The sequence below is a fragment of the Rhinoraja longicauda genome, chromosome 5 (genome assembly GCF_053455715.1).
Source record: "Rhinoraja longicauda isolate Sanriku21f chromosome 5, sRhiLon1.1, whole genome shotgun sequence".
Taxonomy (NCBI): domain Eukaryota; kingdom Metazoa; phylum Chordata; class Chondrichthyes; order Rajiformes; family Arhynchobatidae; genus Rhinoraja; species Rhinoraja longicauda.
This window is the reverse complement of record NC_135957.1, coordinates 70,962,656-70,989,370: the sequence shown is the minus strand read 5'-3', so window position 1 is coordinate 70,989,370 and position 26,715 is coordinate 70,962,656. Positions and strand designations below refer to the sequence as shown.

Here is a 26,715-nt window from a genome sequence, read left to right as displayed (position 1 = left end):
TGTAAAATGTTTTCAGTTGGACAAAAGGGGAAGGAGTGATAAGAACAAAGAGAATATCTCTGATGGGGGAGACCAAGAGAGACTAAATAATGAAAATGGTGATGGTTACAGATGAGAAAACAGCAAAGGTTTGTTAATTGCAACCAAATTGTCTTTGAAACTGCATAGTTAATACAGTGGTCTGAAAAATGCATATTTTATAAAAGTTGTTTTTTTTGTCCATGCATATAAATGAGAAAAAATTACCTTTCCCTTTCTTCGCCTGTCTCGTCCAGAACCCAAGCAAAGGCAAATGAGGCTTTGCCTGCTTTTTTTGATTCTTGTTCATATTTGTGCATGACACGTTTGTTTACATTTCCCAGAAGATAGAGTACATGCCCCATTAAAGTACTTTTGCCAGCATCTACATGACCTAGGATGGAAAACATTTATGCTTGAATTAATAAATTGTTTTTATTTTCAATTATTCAAATGTTTGGCATTGCTAAAAGCAACTAATTGTACTCACATTTTCCAAATTATATGAAAATGAAAAATGGAGCAATTTGTAGGTTTCAAATTTAGCTGATAAGAATAATAATATATATAATAATAATAAGCATTTATTTTATATAGCGCTTTACCAGGTGCTCAAAGCGCTTTACAAAAACAGTCATAACATAAAAACAAACAGACAAACTATCCTGACGGAGAAGCGGCGAACAAACAGCGCCAGCGTCCTCTCACGTCAGGGTCCGGCAGTAAACATCCATTCTTTTCTTCTCCTTAACTAGTCATGTACCAATTGTCATGCACTCATTCATACTAGATCAGTCCGGTTACTGCACCATATATTTGTGTTCAAACCTAAATTTTATTATCCATATGATTTAACCCACATCATTTGATGTTATTAATATTGCTCTACAATATCTCTCAGAGAGGGAGTTGGGACGTTATTTTACGGTTGTAAACAACATTGGTGAAGCTACATTTAGAGTACTGCTTTGGAGCTTCAGTTTAGGTTCTACCCTGTTATAAGAAAGATGTCATTGAGCTGGAAAAAGTGCAGATGAGATTTACGAAGAAGTCTCCACGACTCGAGGAGCTGAGCTTTCAGGAGCGGTTCAGCAGGCTAGAACTATTCCTTGAAATGCAGGAGGCTGAGGGGTTATCTTATATAGGTGTATAAAATCATCAGGGGTATGGATAAGGTGAATGAATCTTTCACGCAGGGTAGGGGAATCAAAAACCTGAAGACATAGGCTTAAGGTGAGAGGAGCAAGATTTAACAGTAACCTGAAGAGCAAACCTTTCACTCAGTGGGTGGTCGGTACATGGAACGAGCTGCCAGAGGAGGTAGCTGAGACAGGTAATGTAACAGCATTTAAAAGCTGCATGCACAGGTACCTGGATAGGGGAGGTTTAGAGGGATATGGGTCCAATGTGGGCTAATAGGAGTAATCAGATGGGACATCTTGGTCAGCATGGACAGGTTGGTTCAAAGGGCCTGTTTCCGTGTTGTATGACTGTATTGTCAATTTGCAATGCCAACATTTTCAGAAGGGGAGCTTGGTTTTATTTCTCTCAGTAAAATAGTTACATGTAGAGGGCTGAAATCTACGGAATGCCATCTATCCTATCGGAGAGTAAACGAAGCTAAACAAAATAAATCATTTCAGTATCAAATTTGATTGCATAATATTATCCTTGAAGCTTTCTTCAAAGTTAGTAAATACAAATCTCTGCTTCGATAAAAGATTAAATGAGTGAGCAATAGACATTTACTAGAAACACAACCACTACAAACTGTGATGTGTTGTACACAGGGATATTTATCTTAAATGTAAATGTGAAAGGAAGACACACAAAAATAGTACCTGAAACCATAAGTTTCATTTGAATCAGTGTTTCCATTACTAGCAAAAGCAAATTACTATTTAAGTAACAGATGTAACTTTCTACATGGACATGTCTGTAAAATTGACTGAATGCAATCCATGCACGGAATGTGCCAAGTGCATGAAAATTCTGCTGAATCTTTTCCCCCTGCTAATTTGTTTATTTGCAAAAAAAACATCCTCTTTATTGCTATTACTGACAGCTCTCAACAAAACAAAGGAGAAATGGAATGACATAGAAAGAGTTTCCTAATGCTGCGGCAATAATCTGTGGAAATCGAGGTTTCTAGGCAATTCATAGGCATCAAGATATGACAGACCCAATTCAAGCTAATTGCAATAGTGTTAGTTGGAGGAATGGTACTTCCTAAATTAACAATTACATGTCAGTATTTTCAGTCTGACTGTTTAACAGCTTGTCACCATGGCTCACTGCGCATAGACTGTTATCTATGCGAGCCATACTCCAGAGTGACTGTGTTTGATGATATAGATCTTATGGTCCCCACTGTCTGGAAGACATGCAAGAGATTTTAAAAAATCAAACCCATATTCCAAAGAAAAAACCCAAATCTCACTGACCGGGCAGAAAAGTTACTCAAGGACTGCATCTTGGCGAGCCTGTGATGACACCACAGTATGATGTGGCTTGTGGAGTTAGCACATTGAACTCCCAAATTACTGCTGATGCAGCCAAGAGTGACATATATTGAATCAAATTTGCATTCAAAAGGGAATGCTCTGTGTTCTTTGTCTGTACATTAATGCTTGAATAGTATCGTGGTAGCAGCAATAGCATTGAGGGCATGTTTAGTTTAGTTTCGAGATACAGGTCGGACACAGGCCCTTCGGCCTACCGAGTCCACACCGACCAGCGATCCCCGCACATAAAAACTACCCTACATACACTAGGGACAATTTACACTTACACCAAGCCAATTAACCTACAAACTTATGCGTCTCTGGAGTGTGGGAGGAAACCAAAGATCTCGGAGAAACCACACGCGATCATGGGGAGAACATACAAATTCCATACAGACAGCGCCCGTAGTTGGGATCGAACCCGGGTCTCCGGCACTGCAAGCGTTGTAAAGCAGCAACTCTACCGCTGCACCACCGTGCCGAGCATGGACAGGCTCATAGAAGGGGCAGACAAACACCAAAAACTAAGTAATACAGAGAATTTGGAAGTGAGACATCTTGACAGAAAGAATAAGCTTCGGCATTTGAGAGAAAATATCTTGCATAACTTCAGAGCAGCAGAACAAAAGTGACAGAAAGGCACACGTTGCTGGAGCAACTGAGCGGGTCAAGCTGGAGAACATAGGTGACATTCTGGTCGGGAGACTCCTTCAGACTGATTGAAGGGAGAAAGTTGGAATAGAGGCGTGGGATGGACAAAATGTGGCAAATAAGAAGTGGATGTGAGTGAGGGGGAGGTTTAGATTTAGATTTAGAGATACAGCGCGGAAACAGGCCCTTCGGCCCACCGGGTCCGTGCCGCCCAGCGATCCCCGCACATAAACACTATCCTACACTCACTAGGGACAATTTTTACATTTGCCCAGCCAATTAACCTACATACCTGTACGTCTTTGGAGTGTGGGAGGAAACCGAAGATCTCGGAGAAAACCCGCGCAGGTCACGGGGAGAACGTACAAACTCCGTACAGTACAGCACCCGTAGTCAGGATCGAACCTGAGTCTCCGGCGCTGCATTCGCTGTAAGGCAGCAACTCTACCGCTGCGCCACCGTGCCGCCTCGGTTTGATTGGTTGATGGGTGGACAAAGGTCAGAAATGGGAAGATGACAAGAGGCTGCGAGAGAACGAGATAAGGAGAGAAACGATGCAAAATGTGAAGTCAGTTGAAAGGATGGAGGTGGAAGGGGATGGTGGAAGGGGAGGTTAGTTTGTTATCTAAAATTGGAGAATTCAACGTTGAGTAAAAAGCTGCCCAAGCAGAATATGAGGCAAGGAGCTGGTACAGGCTTAATAGACCAAATTGCCTCCAGCCTCACTGTAATCTTAAATATTCTAATTTGTTTTTGGAATTCAAGAAACAAACTTCAACACTCCAACTGTATCCAAAGCTAAATACAATAACCTTTTACCTAATTATTGATAAGTGCATTCTCATTTGTAATAAAGATTCCAACAATTATTCCAGCACTTAACTGCATGTCCGATTCCTTACCAATGACAACAAGATTCAGCAGCTGTTTTCCCCCTTGCCTTTTCTCCAGCTCTACTTTCACATCAAGCTGCTGTCTCGTCTTGGAAGAGACTTTACTTGGAGTCTGAACTGCTGTTGCTTCTTCAGTTAAAGAGGGACCAGGACTTGCAGAATCTGGCTTAGACGAAGCCTCCGGCATTACAGATGGAAAAACTTCATCAGGCACTGCACCCTTTCGGAGATGGTCATTCTCATCAGTGTTTGCTCTGCAACCAATGAAGTAAACAGCATTAGTACAACACACTTCCAAATAAATTTGTACCAGCATCTGCAGTTATTGTCTTATACTTCCAAATACACTCATACTTCTAGTTCTAGAATACATTAAAGCCTATTGCACATTAAGGAGTGGAAAGCCAGTCCAACCTAACCTGTGATAGTAAACAAAATTCACATTAATTACATTCAATAATATCTCCAAGACTGAAGAAGGGCCCCGTTCCAAAACGTCACTTAACCATGTTCTCCTTAGATGCTGCCGGACCTGCTGAGTTTTCTCCTCCTCTCTTCAACGAGAGTTTAGCAACATGCTCTCTCGCTGCTCCCCCTCTGTGATTTCTCCTGCCCTCCTACTCTACGACCACATCTTGACAACTTTAGATAGCTCCTCTGTCCCTCCCTTCCCCTCCTCCTTCCCAGATCTCCCTCTATCTTCCTGTCTCCACCTATATCCTTACTTTGTCCCACCCCCTGACATCAGTCTGAAGAAGGGTCTCGACCCGAAACGTCACCCATTCCTTCTCTCCCGAGATGCTGCCTGACCTGCTGAGTTACTCCAACATTTTGTGAATAAATCGATTTGTACCAGCATCTGCAGTTATTTTCTTATACTTGAGTTACTCTAGCACTCTGTGTCTTCTTTTGTAAACCAGCGTCCTTGTTTCTAAAGGTTCTTTGACACTATTTCATCTTTGACACTATTTCAAAGAAGGTGGATTAAGTTTCCCTCTAATCTGGACAATATTTTAGGAACCAAAATCTAGAAATAGATTACGTGGTTATCAGCAAATTGCTTTTTACTGATGGAAACTTAAAACATGTAAAATGTATTATGTCATGATTGAAAATCACGTTGGCTGGGTATTTCCTGCATTATATGGAAAACAACACTTGAAAAGTGCTTCATTGCTGTATAATGTTGAGATGTTCAGAGATCATAAAAGTTATATATATTATGCCTGCCTTTTTTAATAATAAAATGCCTCCAAACTGTATGCTTTGCTCACACTTTCACATTTTGCATGCTCAAAGCACTTCCACTAGTACAAAATACAAAATCTATCCAAAGTTTTCAAACCCTCAGTTGTTAATTACACACCGAAACCAAATTTTAACCTTTTTCTTAAATGTTTAAATGCTTAAAAAGCGGCACAGTGGCGCAGCAGTAGAGTTACTGCCTTGCAGTGCCAGAAACCCGAGTTCAATCCTGACTATGGGTGCTGTCTGTACGGAGTTTGTACGTTCTCCCTGTGACCGTGTTGGTTTTCTACGTGTGCTCTGGTTTCCAACCCACACTCCAAAGATGTACAGGTTTGTAAGTTAATTTACTTCTGTTAATTGTAAATTGTCCCTAAAATGCCAGCAACATCAAGTTCCAGGTCGTGCATATCTCTTAAGATCTGACCTGGGCTCGGCACGTTGATGAAATAATAAAGTCCATCAACACCATTACTTCCTTTGAATAAGGAGATTTTGTGTGCCGATAAATACTCTCTTGAACTTCTACAGGGATACAATGGAGAGCACATTGACTGGTTGTACCATGGTTTGGTAACTTGAACACCCAGGAAACAAGGAGATGACAAAAAGTGGTGGACTCTTCCCAGCACAGACAGTCAGCTTCATCAAGGACTCGCACCACCCTAATTATGCTCTAATTTCACTCCTACCATTGGGAAGGTGGTATGGGAATCTTAAAATAGTGTCCATCAGGTTCCAGAATAGCTTCTTACCAACAACCATCAGGCTCTTGAACACTACACAAAATTAACCTATGAACAATGACATTGGTTGGACTTGATTCCTTTGTTTGCACTAGCATCGAGGTTATTAATTTACTGAATTTTGTTTGTTAAATATTATCTATGTGTATTGTTTGGCTGCATTTAAGAAGTTCATTTGTGCCATTGTCAGTGCGCACGACTCTTGACTCTAGCTCTTGACTTAAAGATATCCTTGACAACATCCTACTCCACAGCCCCAAGCACAAAGAATATGTATCCTGGAGGTATTGTTCTTCATCTGCCTACCCAATTCCATTTGATACCTTGGGAGCACTCAACTATCACTCTCACCCCTCTCCTATTAGTGCATTATACATTAACTCTAATCGGAAGCGCTTGCTTGTTTTGTGATACATTCCTTTACAAGTAGACTGCAAAGATCATTCCTACTGGGTAATAAGCCGAGACTCACACTGGGTGCCATGCTGAAACTCACACAGGACACCATTATACAGGTACAAGGTGCTGGAGTAAATCGGTGGGACAGGCAGCATCTTTGGAGAACATGGATAGATGACGTTTCGGGTCGAGACCCTTCTTCAGACTGAGAAGGGTCCCAACCTGAAACGTCACCCTATCCATGTTCTCCAGAGATGGTGCCTGACCCAGTAAGTTACTCCAGCACTTTGTCTTTTTTGATAAACCAGCATCTACATTTCCTTGTTTCTACAGCATGGTACAGGGCAACCTGGCCATACTGTTCTGTGAACTTCATAACTTAAGTTTGCATTGTTTTTGCAAATATTAGAAACAGCATTTGGAATGCACAGAGTGCTGTTAGAGTACCAAAAAAAAGGGATAATCTTTGGGTCAATTATTTCATTTATTCTTCAGCTCAGTCCGCCTGAACCTACCTGATCTCCCGGTTGCTAAACACTTTAATTCTCCTTCCCATTCCCACACAGACCTTTCTGTCCTATGTCTCCTCTATTGTCAGAGTGAGACTAAACGCAAATTGGTGGAACATCATCTCATATTTCGCTTGGGCAGCTTACTGTCCAGTGGTATGAATATTGATTTCTTGAACTTCAGGGAGCCCCGCATTCCCTTTCACTCTATCCCTCCCCCACCCAATGCTTCTCGTTTTCACCAAACAAACAGTTAACAATGCCTTGTTTCCTTTATCATCGTTACCTTTTTGCATATCTTTCATTCATTGTTCTTTATCTCTCTATATCATCACCTATATCTCTCATTTCCCTTATCCCTAACCAGTCTGAAGAGGGTCTTGACCCGAAATGTCACCCATTCCTTCTCTCCAGAGATGCTGCCTGTCCCGCTGAGTTACTCCAGCTTTTTGTATCTATCTACAATATTCGCTGCCATTTAAAAATCACTTATTGGGACTAAAAGTTGGATAAATAAAGAAGGAGTTAACTGTCGACGTAGAAAGAGGAAGTCGGGAAAGTAGATGCCGGTTCTTTTGAAGAGATAGCGGCTATAAATTCCTGGAGGTTGACATTGATGATGACCTGTCCTGGCCAGCAGATAGATATAGTCACACAAAATGAACACCAGCACCTCTACATATTTAAAAGTTTAAAGGCAATTCAAATGTCACTAAATTTCTACAGAATGTATTCTGATTCGTTATCCTTTACCTGTACACCGTGAACGACTTGATTGTAATCATGTATCGTCTTTTCGTTGGATAGTACGCAACAAATAGCTTTTCACTGTACCTCGGTACGCGTGACAATAAACTAAACAAAATTAAACAGGAATGCAAGAGGAGGCAGACAGTGGTAGACTTAGCCCTCCCCACCATCAAAAGCAACTCTCTGAAATGCAGCCTTAAAAAGGCAGCATCTATCTTCAAGAATCCCCACCATGTGGGCATGCCCTTTTCTTGCTGATACATCTGGCCGGAACTACAGAGGCTTGAAGTCCCACACCATCAGGTTTATAGACATTAGACAATAGGTGCAGGAGTAGGCCATTCGGCCCTTCGAGCCAGGACTGCCATTCAATGTGATCGTGGCTGATCATTCACAATCAGTACCCCATTCCTGCCCTCACCCCATACCCCCTAACTCCGCTATCATTAAGAGCTCTATCTAGCTCTCTCTTGAAAGCATCCAGAGAATTGGCCTCCACTGCCTTCTGAGGCAGAGAATTCCACAGATTTACAACTCTCTGACTGAAAAAGTTTTTCCACATCTCCCTTCTAAATGGCCTACCCCTTATTCTTAAAACTGTGGCCCCTGGTTCTGGAATTCCCCAAATTGGGAACATGTTTCCTGCCTCCAGCATGTCCAATCCCTTAATAATCTTATATGTTTCAGTAAGATCCCTTCTCATCCTTCTAAATTGCAGTGTATACAAGCCTAGTCGCTCCAGTCTTTCAACATACGACAGTTCCGCCATTCCAGGAATGAACCTAGTGAACCTACGCTGCACTCCCTCAATAGCAAGAATGTCCTTCCTCAAATTTTGAACAGCTACTTTCCTATAACAATCTGATTCTTGAACTGCTTTGCAGAAACCTAATCCTGCCTCAGCAATAAAACAGTACATCACCTTTTGCACCACCAATGACTTGTTTTTTTAAAATTGTGTTTTGCAACAGTGTCTTCTTTTTCCAGTTCTGTATAATTAATGCATTGTGTGCTGTTTGAGTCAATATGCCTGCGATGGTGTTGCAAGCATTATTTTTCACGGTACTCATATCTCATCGTACTTGTTCACATGGAAACAAATACAGTTTCAGTTTAGTTTATTGTCACGTGTACCGAGGTACAGTGGAAAGCTTTTGTTGCATGCTAACCAGCCAGCGGAGAGACAATATATGGTTACAATCGAGCCATTCGCAGTATACAGATACATGATAAGGGAATAATGTTTAGTGCAAGGTCAAGCCGATAAAATCTGATCAAAGATAGCTGCCATCCTATCGCAACCAGAGAGCAGTCCTGCACTACAGTCTACCTTGTTGGGGAACCTCGGACTACCTTTGACTTGGTGCTGAGTTTTACACTCATTCTTTAGTTACACAGTAACTATAAACGCAGAGTGACCTGTGCCCAATGTGTATGCCCATAGCGACCAATCTGCACATTTTAAATAGAAAAAAAATGAGGTCACTAAATCAACTGCAATTAGGAAGATGGCAAAGGCAACAGTTTCTCAATATTACTCATAATTCAAAATCTTTACATTGTGTTTCAAATGCACATAACTGCTTAGTAAAACTGGTACTTTGTTTGGCCATGCAGCCAACACATAGTATCGGTTACCATACCTAAAAAAACACTGAAATAGGTCTTGCAGATATAAAAAAGCATTAAGGCTCATAACATTTTTGTAGTACATTAAACTTTGTTAACAATATAACTTAGTTGCATCAAGAAAATTTGATCTCTGGTTCTTTTCATATTCTGCTGCTCCCCCTCCCCTCCCCTAACTCAATAGCCTTTAAATGAATACTTCTCTTTCAGAAGAATTTTTGTGACATTTTAGTACACGACTATTCTCTACCTTTTTAAGCAAAGGTCAGACAACAATCTGTACATTTTCAGATGTTCGTCCGTTTCTACACGTATCCCTTCCCACACCATTTTAGCAAAAACAAAAGTGAAATGTTAACCATTTCAGCAAGACACTTTGGATTTAAAACCAGTCTCGCTCTAATCAAGATAAGCACTACTTATCTCTGCAAACTATCGCTGTGCTGTGCTTCCCACCACATTCATGTCGAAAACATTCATTTTTATTTAAAAATCTATGTTATCTGTGGTTCCAAGAGCAGCGATTTAGCACATTTAAACAGTACAAGAGAGGGAATAAAGAAAGGTACCTTGGTATATTGAAGCCTGTTATTTGTTTTCCAGATACTGTCATTTTTGCTACTTTTGGGATGATATCCGCATCAACTCTAGCTCGTTGCTCCCTTGCTCTGCCTAAGGTACAAACATAATGAAATCAGAAAGGAGTATTGAAAATTAAAGACACCAAGTAAAGATACCATTATGGCTTCCATTTTTGCAGTAACACAAAACTGTCTCAATACTCTTTGATACAAAAGTTGGATAAAAATATGGAATCATGTTTTTAATGAGCGTTCAAGCTAAGCAATGCCTTTTCGAAAGAAATCTACCTCACACCTGATCATAGGACAGTAATGATTCTTTCTCTCATTAATTCTTTCTCTCTCGAAAGATGTTGCCTGACCTTGCGGCACGGTGGAGTTGCTGCCTTACAGCGAATGCAGCGCTGGAGACTCAGGTTCGATCCTGACTACGGGCGCCGTCTGTACGGAGTTTGTACGTTCTCCCCGTGACCTGCGTGGGTTTTCTCCGAGATCTTCGGTTTCCTCCCACACTCCAAAGACGTACAGGTATGTAGGTTAATTGACTGGGTAAATGTAAAAATTGGCCCTAGTGTGTGTAGGATAGTGTTAGTGTGCGGGGATCGCTGGGCGGCGCGGACCCGGTGGGCCGAAGAGCCTGTTTCCATGCTGTATCTCTAAAAAAAAACCAACATAGATGCATTTCCAGCGTTTTCTGTTTTAATCACAAAGTACCTGGCCTGAAAGAGCTTTACATTTCATGGACTACTCTTACACATTTTTAAATTCTGTCAGCAGTATTAACACTGTGAAGCGTATGGTCCTAAACCCGAAGGTAAAAACGAGACAAACCTTTTGCTCTCATAGTATAGCTACGTTTACATGCACAAGAACACATGAAAAAAGAGCAGGAGTAGGCCACCAGGCCCCTCAAGCTTGCTCTCCATTAGCTGATAATGGTTAATCTATATTGGCCTCAACCTCTTTCTTGTGACAGTTCCCCACAACCCTGAATTCCTTGATCTTTCAGACATTTACCTGCAGTCTACCCTAATCATTACGGACCTCTTTATTTGAATGCAGCGGAATTTGGTTGCAGCGGACAAAATCTGTCCAATCATATCGGAAACAAAGGCTGAGCACTGGGTCAGAGATCAGCTGCCTCACTTTACCAGTGGCCCATTGGAAAGGCACCAAGAAGCAGCCTTGTGTTGCTCCCACCACAACAGGATGCAACTGAGTTCTACACCTTTTGTAGGTGAAGCCCACAGGGGCATCCCGGGTTGCAAACGGGTTCCGTTTTTACAGACATTAACACTTCAAAAAATACACATCAAACATTTGATAAAGTAACCAGTGCTTTCCTTGTGGACAAAAGTTGCCGGCACGCATATTGTTCTTGTTGGTGTCTATGGCAGATCGTTGAACTATAAGTTGGTTTGGCTACTTAAGGACCTGACCGCCTAATTTAATTAATAAATATTATTTTTTTAAATTTCTAGTAAATGTTTTAGTTTTTAGATTAGTTTAGAGATACAGTGTGGAAACGGGCCCTTCAGACGACCAAGTCCGTGCCAACCAGTGATCCCTGCACACTAACACTAACCTACACACATTAGGGACAATTTTGCCAAGCCAATTAACCTACAAACCTGTACGTCTTTCGAATGCGGGAGGAAACCGGAGCTCCTGGAGAAAACCCACGCAGGTCACGGGGAAAACCTACAAAACTCCATGCAGATAGTTCCCATAGTCAGGATCAAACTCGGGTCTCTGGCGCTGTAAGGCAGCAACTCTACTGCTGCACCACTGTGCCACCCTCATAATAACAATGTGAAAATCTAGTTTATTACTTTTTAGAGGTGCTGGCACACAATATACCATGTGTACCGTAACTGATGGCAACCACGGCTCAACAGTATCGCAACAAACAGCATCAAAAGAATGTCAGACTGGTAAGAGCGTATCTTGTCTCAGTCTGTGTTTACCTTTCCTGTTTATTGTGTGTCTTGTTCAGTGTAAGTTTATTGGCTGTTTTCCCAATACTGTACACATTTACCCCCCTTACTCAGTTTGAGCGGACAATCGGCAATAACAGACACCATTCTCCTCCGCCCCCCCCCCCCCCCAATGATCCATTATAACGAGGGTTTAATGTGTCCCTCTTACATACATCAAATGATCTAGTTAATTAACTAACTTTCCAGATCTTATTTATGACCAGATCTTATGATAAACATAACATCTTGTTTCATTTAACCTGCCAAATTTTGGAAAACTGTTTCAGTTACATTTCAACTTTGTTTTACATGCGCTACCAGAATTGCTATTTTTTCTTATCATGAATTAACAGCCTCTATTAACAAATTGGTGTGTGTGTGTGTGTGTGTGTGTGTGTGTGTGTGTGTGTGTAGAAGAACTAAATCCTATCAGGGAATAGTTGACAATAGATTTTTTGAATAGTTCAACCTTTGTAGCCAAGGGCAATTCTGACCTCATTCAAATATCAAATACGTCATTTCATTAAGGATCACTGTTCGGGCTTAGGGAATAATAACTACTGCAGCAAAGTTTGCCACACTGAGTTCAGCAGCCTGAGCCAACCAAAAGCTCTGTCACTCCTTTCTCACATGGAAACAAATGCTGCTCACCAATCTGCCAATGCCTTAGTATTAATCTCCTCAATTTGTAAACGTGTCCCCATTTGCCCCGATCGCTGCATAAGACCTAGAATTCTGAAAGATAAATTGGTGGAGGAAGTCAGCAGGATCAGTGGTGGGAATTCCAGCTTTGTGTTTTGATCATGATTCCAGCATCTGCAATGTTATGAATCTTAAGAGTTCTGCAACACTGGCCTGCAGTTTTAGTCAGGTTTACTTTACGCCAACTCATCCATGATTTTCCTTACCCAAAGCTTTAAAATTATCCCCCTAAGCTTCTGTTTCCCTTCAACTCTCACCTTTATCATTCCTTAAACCCTATGTTTTTGAGCACGTTTCATTATATTTGTGGCTCTGCTTCATATTGCGGCTGAAAGTAAGCCTGTAATTTAATTAAAAATGCTCTACCTAACGCAAGTTGTTTAAATTCACTGCCATGTTATCTTTACTACACAGGGCACAGGAATCAGCTCCTTAAACCCATCCTTTAAACTTATAAAAAAGTTAGCCCATGCAGGAGAATTCCTAGAAAACTATGAGCTTCAACTTTAGCAGAAAACTTGTCATACTTAACATTTTTTATAATGTTGGAACATATTCAGATGAAAAAGGATTTAGGTCATCTTTGTAAAACCGCCATTTCAAGTTTCATTTCCCCCGATTGAGGTCTTAAATTCTAATCCTGTCATGGAAATGTGGGACATTTTTTTAAAACTTTGCACACGCTGGCATGAGTACTATAGCATATCTACACATTGATACTGTTCCAAAACATAGGAAAACCAAAAAAGAGTAACCACAGATACATGTACAGTATCTGATCATTTTCTTTCTCCCACAGGCCAGCATCAATTAACAATACTTAAATATTATGCTTTATTTGTAACTACCATCTCTTTGTCAAACCAATAGAAAGTGAAATTTAAATCAGGCATCGTGGACGAGGGCAAAAGAAAGAACATCTCACTTTCATATTGTGGCACTTCCCTGTCCAATGATGCAGCTGGGAACAGTGATAGATGGTACTTGAACCAGGTCCAAACCTGCTTCGAATTAAATTACATATTATACGCTCGATTTCTTTCAGTGTACAGGACCATGAGACTGTTGAAAAACTAAAGGAAGGAAGAACTTCTAAAAGCTATATTATTGTAAAATATTAACAACCTAAAAGCTGAATATTCAACAATAATTAAGGCCCCAGCTATTAATTTTCAAAATAATTAATCTCCCATGATAGTCCCTTTGAGTGACTGTCAGAAATCTTAGAAATGTGGGAAGCATCCTTTGTATTATAAAAATTAACATATCTTCTGATATTTATTGGCATTTCAAAATAAATCATGTTTTAGCAAAAGTCCTAAAGTGAACGTTTTCAGCAGATATGCACAATAAATTAGTTGTGGTAAGCCGATCCAGAAGGTTAAGATGCATAAGATTCATGGTAACTTGGTATTTTGGATTCAGAACTGGTTTACACAGGGAATCAGAGCGACATGGTGGAAGAGTGTTATTCTGGTTGGAGTTCTGTGGCCAGTGGTATTCTGCAGGGGTCAGTGCTAATAGAAAGGGCCTCTGGTGTTTGTGATATACATCAAGAGTCAAGAGTGTTTTATTGTCCCATGTACTGAAACGGAACAATTACATTTTTACGCAGAACAGGTTTGTAAACACAGTACTCAATAGATAATAATAATAAACAAAAAAAGAGTTCAATAACAAAATACCCAATATAGTGCAAAACGCAGCAAAGCCCAAAGTCCCTAGTGCAATCACAGTAGTTTGGAATTTAGTTGGAGTTTGTGGCGTTCAATAGCCTGATAGTCGTTGGGAAGAAGCGGTTTTTGAACCTGGATGTTAGTTTTCACTCTCCTATACCTTCTTCCCAATGGCCAGAGTGAAATTCATTGAAGCTTTGTGTACGAGATTTATGATTAACATCCAGCATAGATCGTCTGGATGGCAATGGATGAGATCAGATCCAGTCTAAACTAATGAATTGCAAAGATCTTCCGTTTGCTGGCTTAATAATCCAACATGAAATATGTCTGGCAATCACAACATCATGGTAATTTTGAAACAGATTAAATAGAATAGCAAAAGATCACTGCTCAACTAGGACTGTATCAGAAGCAACAGTGTATTTCTGCTCTGGATGTTTAACTTACATTTATTTATCTGACAATGCAACGATGTTCCTAACACTAATTTGTCAAAGCTAAAAAATATTTCAATCCTTACACTAATGAGTAAAAATAAATTTAATGATAGATTTGATGAAAAAGATTCTTGACAATCATTGGCAAATGTATCTTTGATATGAGAAGTATCTAATGTTCTCCAATGAATAAATACATCACAACTGAATAAATGACTAAAACAGAGCCTGATTACCTCAAAATCTATTCTTTATCTATTCCTAGATTCAGGAAGTCATGATGCAGCTTTATAGGATTTTGGTTAGGCCACATTTGGAGTATTGTGTTCAGTTCTGGTCCCATTACAGGAAGGATGTGGAGGCTTTGGAAAGGGAACAGAGATGGTTTACGAGAATGATGCCTGGATTAGGGGGTATTAGCTACAGGTTGAACAGATTTGGATTGTTTCTCCCCCGAATGCCGGAGATTGAGGGGAGACCAGTTAGAAATATCTACAATGATGAAGGGCATAGATAGTGTAAACAGCAACATTTTTCCCCAGGATGAAAATAACAAATACGAGATGGCATAGCTTTAAGATGAGAGGGGCAAAGTTTAAAGATGTGTGGAGATGGTGGTGGAGGCAGATGCAATTGTGGCATTTAAGAGACATTCTGATAGGCACATGGATATGCAGCAAAAAACATGATATCAATTATGTGGAAACAGATAAGAGGTGTTTTCATCCAATATATATATTCTACAAAGATTTTAGCTATTTTAATTTCCTTGAAATAAACATAAGCTTAAAAGTACTGTGATCAAAGAAAATTGAGTTTCAGTACTGTTAGAAATAAGATATAAAAAAAGAAAACATGCTTGATAAATTTAGGAGTGTTCTTTGAATTTATTACTAATGGGGTGCTTCTTTTTTTGTATTGCATCTGAATTTCCAGAAAGAAATGTGATAAGGAACCATTTAATGATTACTGTACAAGATAAAGGATCATGATAGTCAGAATAATGTTTCTGAAATAGGGCAGCACGGTGGTGCAGCGGTAGAGTTGCTGCCTTACTGCACCAGAGACCCAGGTTCGATCCTGACCTCGGGTGCTGTCTATGTGAAGTTCGAACATTCTCCCTGTGAGCACGTGGGTTTCCTCCGGGTGCTCTGGTTTCCCCCCACATTCCAAGGACATGCTGGTTTGTAGGCTAATTGGCTTCTGTAAATTGCCCCTAGTGTGTAGGATAGAATTAGCGTATGGGCAAATCACTGGTCGGCACGGACTCGGTGGGTCAAAGAGCCTGTTTCCACACTATCTCTAACCTAAATTAGACTTCACTTTTGAGATCTGGGCATTTCAAGACTTTTTCTGTTTGCAAAAATCAACTTTTATATTGGTATTGATTGGTCTGGGTGGCAGTGGATTAATCAATATCCAACCTAGCATTTCTTGCCTAAACCAACATACTCCCATATGCTGTCGGTTCAGGAACTCCAAGACTGAGACCTACAAATGAGGAACTATACATTTCCAAGTCAGGATGGTGTACAACTGCAAGCAGTAACCTGCAAGCAATTACGTGCAAGCAGTGGTTCTCCAAGATCTGTTGCCCTCATCTTTCTTGATGGTAGAGGTTGTGGGTTGGGAGTCGGTGTTGGAGTAGCCTTTGGGAGGAACTGCAGGATATGTCAGAGACATTTGGGAGGAACTGCAGGATATGGCACAGACTTGATGAAGTGCCTGTCAAGTGGGTACTTCGTTCTGGATATGGTTGAGGTGAAAATTGACTGACGTGGATAAAGCTTCACAGGTTTTAAGAGCAAATAAAAAATACATATGCTGAGAATCTGAAATACTCAGCAGGTCAGTCACCACTGAGGCAAGAGAAACACTGGTCGAAATCCCGTCAGAATTGTAAAAAAGAGAGAAAACATTATTCTTGTTAGTTAAGTGGGGGGGGGGGGGTGAATAAATTGGGCAAGGAATATTTCTGTGTAGGTGAAAACAGAGTTGCCAGAAATATACGTTATAGAGGTCATCTAGTTGATTGGATTATTGGGGCTGTTAGTTTAGTTTAGTTTAGTGATACAGCACAGAAACAGGCCCTTCGGCCAACCAAGTGCGCAACCACCACCGATCCACACATTAACACCATACACAAACTAGGGACAATTTAAATTTATACCAAGCCAATTAACCTATAAAACTGTACGTCTTTGGAGTGTGGGAGGAAACCAAAGATCTCGGAGAAAACCCTCGCGGTCACGGGGAGAACGTACAAACTCCGTACAGACAGCACCCATAGTCGGGATCGAATCTGCGTCTTTGGCGCTCATAGCGCTGTAAGGCAGCAACTCTATCGCAGCGCCACTGTGCCGCCCGAAAGTGTAAGAAAATGAACACAGGGTACGACATGAAGGCAGTTAAATACTAAGGATACAAAACAAAAGAACATCAACGTTTTGAAGTACAGGGTACTGCAACATGTCCAACTGATCAGGATGTGCTAAGCCAAGGAGAAAAGCTGAGCCGATGCTGCACAGTTATCCAAATAGCCAATATACATGTCACTACTTAAGCTGCAACTTTAGGACTCGAGAAGCCCAAAATGCATAATTTTACTTGCAGAAATGTCAACTGATTTGGGACTTTTTCACTAATGAAACCAAAACAGACAGATGTAAAGGGGGAAAGTGTCAAATGCGTTATTGATTCTCATTTTAAATACATGGTATCGTGATTCTTGCTTCTGCCAGTATTTCCTTCATGATACTGATAACCTAGAATCAAAACACATCCTGACAAACTGTTCTGGTGAATTTGTGTGATTTGGTTGCAACAAGCATATATTTCTAACTAAGATCTCTTGCACATATCTTGTCAGGAAGGACTTGCAGACTAAACCCAAATGGTAACAAGGTTCACAAAAATCTACCATACACCTTGCAAACCACAATACCAACCACTGCACAGGTTCGGCTTGTGGTCAAAGTTGTTAGAGATATGCTTCAGGTGGGGGAAATTAAATACCACAGAGTCCCTTGCTCTGTAAAATTCACACTGAAAACCCATTGCCTGTGCAGAATCCCAACTTTGGCTTATATTCAGAACAATGTTAACATATGTGCCATTAGAGCCTTAAACAATAGTTAGGTTTAACCAGAACATTATGAAGTGTAGTTGGTAGATTCATTATTTTGATCTGTTCATTTATCACAGATCACACAAAAGAAGTTCATTGCTGTAAACCACAACTGTTTTGCAGAGAATAGTTTGTACACAAACTATCATTTTCATTGTTTGCGCTATCAGTCTATCTATTTAAAAGTACAGGTTAACATTCAAGTACCTTGATGATCTATTTTTAACTCACTTACAATTTTATCTCTAACTAGGTATACATTGTCTTCAAATTCTGAAAAAGAAATTCCACATGCTTTGGGGAAAGTTATTTATTGTTGTCAATTTAAAAATAAAGTTGAGAGCTATAGTACTGGAAGTTTTCATGTTATAAGCAATCCTGTCAATGCTCACATGGAGGTGCTATTTCATTTGAACTGTACAAAACCACACATCAATCAATATCACTTTTGTATATTTGGCAAAACAAATGCATTGCAAAAAATCTTACACATATTAAACAATGAATTTTTAATAGTGTTTGGAAGAGTGAATCAAGAATGCTTCAAAGTGGGTCCTTTAGTTTCGCAACATAAGAATATACAAAAGATGGTAAATTTCCAGACTGGTTGAGTATTCTTTTCACTACTTTAGAAATTTATGATACCATGAACACTTCTTCAATGTGACATGATTTTGATCGATATGTTATTTCAATCAAAATATTTGGAAATTAATTATGGAAGCGTTAAAAAAAAAAGAATTTAATTTGGCAGATGTAGAAATAGTAATATCCAAGGCATTTTGGCAAAGCTGTAGCAGATTGACTGAGCTAGATGATCACCAAAAACAATAAAGAAAGAGGTTTGCTATTTGCTTTAATGTACACTGGTGGCAGAAATTTGTAGGATATGGTTCATAAAAACAATGTTTTCCATTAAACATAGTCCAAAATTGCACATGTTTTGTTCCATTCTTCATGATTAGTTTAGTACTATAACTTGATCTCTCCTTTAAACTGACCACAAGTCCTCGACAACCAAAGAAAATACTGGGAAGATTAGGTGCTGATAAACAAGGTTATTTCCTGCACATAAAAATATATCTAAGGGGATTTCCAGCTGGCTACATGTTAGCCTATTACTCCTCCTGAAGTCATCTAAAGTAGAGTGATGCAATATGAATCCTCCTGTGTTTGCCTGATAAGCAGACTAATGAACTGGTGCACAATTAGATGGCTTTATTTCTTATTAATTGGTGTCAGTGGAGGAAGGTGAGTTGTCCCATGACTATTTGTTCTCACTTTGTCATTTAAAAAACAATTTGCAGTGTGAATCATTACCACATGGATTATGTGAAGAAATAGCACAATTTGATGGAGAATGTTTTGGTGACAACAGGTGGCATAAAACGAAAACAAAAAATCCAGGGCACATTTTGTAAAACCAACAAAGATGAAGAGCGACTGTTTTGGTGACAACAGGTGGCATAAGACAAAACACAATTAAATTGTCATCACATTGAGCAAAATTCACAGTCAAATTTTTGTTCAAATATTTGAAATGTTATGTATTTGCACAAATGTTCATTCGTCTCACTGAAAAAGAAAAAAATCTGAATTTACAAAATGGATAATATCTCAATTCTAACACGACCATAATAAATATGGAAGATCCTTGAGAAATTGCCAAAGATATCATTTCTGTAAATTAGCTCATGAACATTTTAAGATAATCTGAATGTCTTAACGGAATCATCTTTTGTAAAGAGACAATTTATACTTCTGCAACATTGTATTTGCATCTACTCTGTTCTTGTGTAACTGGCTACTGGACTTCCTCACTGACAGACCCCAGTCTGTGCGGGTTGGAAACAACATCAACATCATCTCTCTGAGCACCGGTTCCCCTCAGAGCTGTGTCCCGAGTCCACTGCTGTTTACCCTGATTACCCACGACTGTTGTGCCAGGTTCAGTATAAACCACATCATGAAGTTTGCGGATGACACAACAGTGGTGGGCCTTATCCGGGACGACAATTAACTGGCTTACAGGGAGGAGGTGAAACAACTGGTGGACTAGTGCAACTCGAGTAATCTGGTCCTGAATGTCGCAAAAATAAAGGAGATCATCGTTGACTTCAGGAGAAAACGGCGCAGGTACACACCACTCCACATCAGTAACACCGCGGTGGAGGTAGTCGGTAGCACTAAGTTCCTGGGGGTGCAGATCACAGACAGCCTGACCTGGTCCCTAAACACTGCAGCTCTAGTCAAGAGAGCACAGCAGCGTTTGCACTTTCTGCGCCAGATGAGAAGAGCACACCTCCCCCATCCCATCCTCACCACTTTGTACAGAGGCACCATAGAGAGCATACTGACCAACTGCATCTCTGTCTGGTCTGGGGACTGCAAAGCCTCAGACTGGAGGTCCGTGCAGAGCGGTGAGGACGGCTGAGAAAATCATCGGGACTTTACTTTCTTCCATCCAGGACATTGCACACAAGCGCTGCTTGTCCAAGGCCAAAAGTATCATTAAAGACCCCACCCATCTCCATCATGGACTGTTCACCCTGCTGCCCTCTGGTCAACGGTACTGCAGCATACGGAGCAGAACAGCCAGGTTCTGCAATAGCTTCTTCCCCCGAGCCATCAGACTCTTGAATTCACAATGATCCACCGCCATTATTTTATGTGCGAGTTACATATTTATTTATTTTTCTTTAATCAATTTTTATTATTTGGTGTTGCATTGAAGCCAGTTGCAATGGAATTTTGTTCAAATATGCACTCGTCTGTATAGTTTTGAATGACAATAAAATTATATTCATTCATTCATTCTTTGATTTCATTACAGCTTACCTGTTTCTCAACTTTATTACTGCCCAATGTGAAAGGAATGTAATGCACCAAACAAAAAGTCTGAGGATAGATCAGATTGATAGAACTTTAGAAGCCTCCTGGAGTGCTGTCAATGAGGCAATGGAAATTTCTACCCGAGTTATGCTGGATACACAGTCAAGACCATTACTTTCCCACTCATTGCTTTAACAATGAAATTACCTTTCCATTTCTCTTCCATCAAAAGTTTAATTGATAGGTATAAAAAGTTTAAAATAGGATAAAGGGAAGATGTTCCTATTTGTGAACAGAATGCGTAATCTAAAATCTCTGGTAATAGATACAAGAGGTTTAGGAAAAAAAACCATTTTATCGAGTATTTATGATCTGAGCCTCTGAAAAATTTCGTTGACGGAGACAGACTTTCAACGGGGACAAGGACTGAAGCAGAATAACACGTAAAACAGTGGGAAAGGAGTTGAGTGGGAAATGAAATGAGTAAGAATTTCATTGTTCTCTCTGGGACATATGACAATAAAATTTTCTTGACTCTTGAATAACAGGAGCGACAGGATTTCTCTACTAAGAGCTTGGCATACAGTAAATAAGCCTAATGGCTACCTATGTGGGAACAATTGTACAACGCTATTAGTGATCTCAAACACAAAGCTGCTTACCTGCTGCTTTAAACCTACGCTTCAATAATATTTGATAGTTCTTAAAATCTTGACTTGTATATTTTTATTTGTCAATCATCCCACTGCATTTTCCATTGAAACCAAAGCATCACCATTTTCCATGTTTTTACAAAACCAATTTGTTGCAAAGAATTTGTGAATGTCGTTTTAAATACCTTTTAAATATTTTTTTAATTTAAAAAAGTTCCTTTCGACCTTGATCAACTAAAATGCCCTCTTTACTTCAACTGCTATCAATATTGCCCACCTGTATTACTAATGTGAATGATGCTACCTTTTCTCTCACCATCAAAGAAAAATATTTCTCAAATTTTCACAATCTACATTAACCAACTAATTACCCATCAGAAATCTCCACTGCAAAGTATATAACAACTAAGTGTACTACACAGTATGATCTTGATACATTATGGTATCAGACACTGCTGTTGCTTGAGTTTTGAGTTTAGAAGGATGAGGGGGGAGGTCATTGAAACTTACCGAATAGTGAAAGGCCTGGAAAGAGTGGATGTGGAGAGGACGTTTCCACTAGTGGCAGCTTCTAGGACCAGAGGCCATAGAATAAAAAGACGTACCATTAGATAGTAGATAAGAAGGAATTTATTTAGTCAGAGGGTGGTGAATCTGTGGAATTCATTGCCACAGATGACTGTGGAGGCCGTCAATGGATATTTTTAAGGCTGAGATTGACAGATTCGTGATTTGTAAAGGTGTCAGGAGTTATGGGGTGAAGGCAGACTATGGTTGAGAGGGATAGAGGGGAGAAAAAAAGTGCTTGTAGGTAGTTACCTAAAATTGTAGAATTTAATGTTCATACCACTAGGTTGCAAAGCATAATATGACCCAATTTGCGTGTGGCTTCATTCTGGAAAAGGAGGCCACTCTGGACAAAGGTCATTACGGGAACGGGAACGGTTTTCTGTGATGGAGAAAAGCTTCAGTCATTGATCCACAATCTCTTCATCCACATCAGTAAAGAGAAATATTCCAAGGGATAATTTAAAAAAAAAAGTCATTTGTTGGTAACACCAATCGAGGGGTCTCCTTGCCTTGAGGAAGGATATTCTTACTATTGAGGGTGTGCAGCATAGGTTCACTAGGTTAATTCCCGGAATGGCGGGACTGTCGTATGTTGAAAGACTGGAGTGACTAGGCTTGTATACACTGGATGAGAGGATGAGAGGGGATCTAATTAGAAGGATGAGAGGGGATCTTATTGAAACATAAGATTATTAAGGGATTGGACACGTTAGAGACAGGAAACATGTTCCCAATGTTGGGGGAGTCCAGAACCAGGGGCCACAGTTTAAGAATAAGGGGTAGGCCATTTAGAACGGAGATGAGGAAAAACTTTTTCAGTCAGATAGTTGTAAATCTGTGGAATTCTCTGCCTCAGAAGGCAGTGGAGGCCAATTCTCTGAATGCATTCAAGAGAAGCTAGATAGAGCTCATAAGGATAGCGGAGTCAGGGGGTATGGGGAGAAGGCAGGAACGGGGTACTGTTTGAGAATGATCAGCCATGATCACATTGAATGGTGGTGCTGGCTCGAAGGGCCGAATGGCCTACTCCTGCACCTATTGTCTATTGACTCTGCCCCATTACTCATCCAAGTCTTTCATTGAGTAAACTAAATAATTCTGTTTATTAAATGGAATCAACTTATGTTAGTTACCATCAAAGCCACCAACATAATTGAACATCTAACATTGACCAAGTTCTCCCCACGAGTAGCAAAGCCTGAACTAAGACTATCTCAAAACTTATGTAATCTTTCATTGTCCACTCCCCCATCTATAAGTTGTATTGAGAAAAGTAAAAGCTGACAATATTTGCTCACGTTTCTGTGGCAAATTCTAATTTTAAGGACAAAATCAAAATACTGTAGAGTTGGTGGTCCTACTAAACAAGTCAAGCTGCATTTGCAGTGTGAGGTGTTAACATTTTATCAGAACACAACATCTCAAATAAGCTTTGTGCTCAAAGGGGGCTCGGATAACATGGTCATCTTGACCAGGATAGGTTTAAGAAAAAATGATGGTGCTTCTGAGGTATCAGTTCAAGATCATACACCTGGCCACAACAAAAAGATCATACACCTGGCCACAACAACCAAGATCATACACCTGGCCACAACAAAAAGTGGAATTTCAGTCGTGTTCCATGTGGAGCATGCCCCAGACACTTCCACAGCATGTTAAAACTTTTATTAACATTTACACTCAAGTGGTGATGATGCAAAAGCTCATATGACTATATAAGATGTCAGTACTTGTTTGCTACTAAATGCAAAATTAAAAATGTGCTTTTTTATTTATTGCTTGATAGGACTTTAGCATAATTCCTTAATTCACCTAAACAAATGTTAATATGTTATAATGCCCCTTATGTTTTTTGGTAATTATAACATTAACATTTATTTCGCTCTACAGAGATGCTGCCCGACCAGTCAAGTATTTTTGACAGTACAATAAACCCACATTTTCATGGACCATGGGGGAGGTGTCCGTTATTACTAATTGTCTGCTCGAACCGAATAAGGGAATATTTATACTAAGTAGTAGAAATGAAGAACATGCATATTATGGTTATACACAAAAGGAAGCAAAGTGCTAGAGCTACTCAGCAGGTCAGGCAGCATCTCTGGAAAACATGGAAGGTGAAGTTACAGGTTAAGACTCTTGGTCTGGAACTGGGTCTGGAATCCAAGTGAGTTGACAACCCCGGCCTGTTGGCTGCGGGGGAGAGACGAGAATCGTCAGAGTTGTTGCTCGTCGGCCACTGCGGCCGAAGTGCCGGTAAAGGTCGGCGGTGGGAGTGGCATTGGTGGCAATGCGGTCAGGCACAGCCTGGAAGCAGCCGAGGATGCTGTCCAAGTCAGCGATGGTGGTCATAGATCCAGTCTGGAAGCAGCCAGGCCAATGCCGGCAGCCCGGCCTGGCAGTGAAAATCAGCAGTGCGGCCAGAATAGCAGTGTGGGTCGGGGGTGGCGTCAGCATGCCAGCCTGGAAGCGGCCAGGATGGCAGTGCAGGCCGTGGATAGCATTGGCAGCCAGGCCTGTCCAAACATAACTATTCATTCATTGTAATCGTCAGATTTTATTCCCACTAATGATATAAACCTAGTTCAAAACTACAAACTTTCAATAGAGCAAGAAAAGACCAACAATTCTCACTGACAGATCAATTATGATACAAAGGATTTTGCTGATGAATGCTGGGGAATTTAAACACTGACATTTTACTTGTTTAAAGTCTAACAAGTCTGGGACACCTGCCAGAAGCAGCCAAAAATAGAAGTCCAAACCTTATTCAGCAATAATTGACATGTTTTTTCCCTCCCACGTGCTCTGCTGCTGTATTTCCCAGGAAGTACAAAGTCATCCCTGGGTCACGCTGATGTGCAAGAAGGAACTGCAGATGCTGGTTTAAACCGAAGATAGACACAAAAAGCTGGTGTAACTCAGCGGGAGAGGCAGCATCTCTGGAGGGAAGGAATGGGTGACATGAAGGGTCTCGACCCGAAACATCACCCATTCTTTCTCTCCAGAGATGCTGCCTGACCCGCTGAGTTACTCCAGCTTTTTGTGTCTATCTGGGTCATGCTGAACTCTCCAGTATTAATGCTGGGGAAATAGGCTTGTAGGAAGCTGCTCCAGGTCTGCAGCCCAATGATTTTGACAAGCAATTTTAAGGCAGAAGGCAAGGCGAAGTCATGCTCTTTTTATAAAAATACAACTGACATTTCTTTACATCATATGCCAAAACTGGAATAGAAGAGCCAGATCCCAGATGTGAATGATATCAAAGTAGTGTTTACATCATAGGTATTAGGAACAGAATTAGGCCATTCGGCCCATCAAGGCTATTGCACCATTCAATCATGGCTGATCTATCTCTCCCTCATAACCCCATTCTCCTGCCTTCTCCCTATAACCCCTGATACCCAAACTAATCAAGAACTGTGTCAGAGAACTGTGTTAGCATACCGACCTGGAAGCCGGAAATATTAACAATTAATGTTAAGCTGCACGGGACGAGCTTTGAAGTCAATAGGAATCAAGGGTGAAAACTCTCCTGTGGCTGGAGTTACAGATTGCACAAAGGAAGATTCTTATTGTTTCTCAAAATTAATTGTAACAAACTATCTGCATAGGCCAAAAGAATTGCAGATGCTGGTTTACAAAAAAAGACACAAAGTATTGGAGTAACACAGCGGGTCAGGCAACATCTTTGGAGAACATGGATGAGTGGTATTTCAGGTCGGGATACTTCCTGATCTTCTAACCTTATCTCATATCTTTGCATCTCTGGCCTTTGTCCAACTATCTGCCTGTCAAAAAACCCTCACATATATCCACCTATCACTCACCAGGCTTTGTCCTGCCCCTTTTCTCTTCCAGCTTTGCCTTCCCCCCTCTGGTCATCCTACTCCACCACAATCAGTCTGAGGAAGGGCCCCGATCAAAAATGTCACCCATGCAGAGATGTTGCTTGAATCACTGAGTTACTCCGGCACTTAAGTGTTTCAATTTGCTTTCTAAATTCTTGAAAAGAAGAATTCTATCACCCTTACCTGCATACAACACCAAATAAATAGTAACATTAACAATCTTCTGAATGATCCAGAACCACAGTTTAGGTGAATTAAGGAACGATGCCCAAATCCTATCAAGCAATAAATACCACACCCTGAATTTTGCAGTCAGCAGCAATACTAATGACAACATACACAGACTTCATAAGCTTTTGAACCAAGGCTATATTTTGGACAGCTATATGATAGGAAAGATTGAGGGATATGGGTCAATGGGTCTCACCTACATGGGACATCTTGGTCGGCATGGACGAGTTGAGTGAAAGGCTTATTTTTGCAATGTATGACTATGACTAATTGAGCACATAGCATACAGAGTGCAATATCAAGATTGAAAAAGAATAAGCAAAAATGTATTCGTTTTTAAATTTTTCAATATTAATTAAAATGCGAAGGATTGAGAACATGGAAGAGCAAACAATTTTTTCCTTGATGGAGAAATTAATTGGCAGTAATTTTGACAGCATGTCATTGAATGCTCACATTCTTAAGTGAAAAGGCTGGACTCAGGTCTGCCATGTTTATTGGCTGTTAACATAGTAAAAAATATCTACTACATTTTACAGTAGTTTTTTAAAAAAACTATCAATTCTATAGTAATGTTAAAAAGTACTCTGTTATTAGTCTCTCCATCTATTGCTATATTGTTTGATCTAAAACAAAATTATTATTTCCACATTTCTTTATTACTTATTTTAATTAAATCTAAAAACTAAGTTTGCCACCTTTATTATGCAGTGCCGCTTTCTATCCCAA

General features: G+C 40.2%; 1 protein-coding gene across 6 annotated transcripts in view; it reads right to left on the bottom strand.

Annotated features, from left to right (window-relative positions):
• hbs1l (HBS1-like translational GTPase) overlaps window positions 1–26,715 on the bottom strand; it is a 124,529-nt gene that overhangs the window by 37,025 nt on the left and 60,789 nt on the right. For 5 of the 6 annotated variants that reach the window (XM_078399746.1, XM_078399748.1, XM_078399747.1 and 2 more), the window contains 3 exons: window positions 9,914–10,016; window positions 4,076–4,320; window positions 247–412 (listed from right to left, as the gene is read on the bottom strand). In XM_078399746.1, coding sequence (XP_078255872.1) covers window positions 247–412; window positions 4,076–4,320; window positions 9,914–10,016 — 514 coding nt within the window. The remainder of the gene's footprint in view (window positions 1–246; window positions 413–4,075; window positions 4,321–9,913; window positions 10,017–26,715) is intronic. The other variant, XM_078399751.1, reaches the window with a different exon arrangement.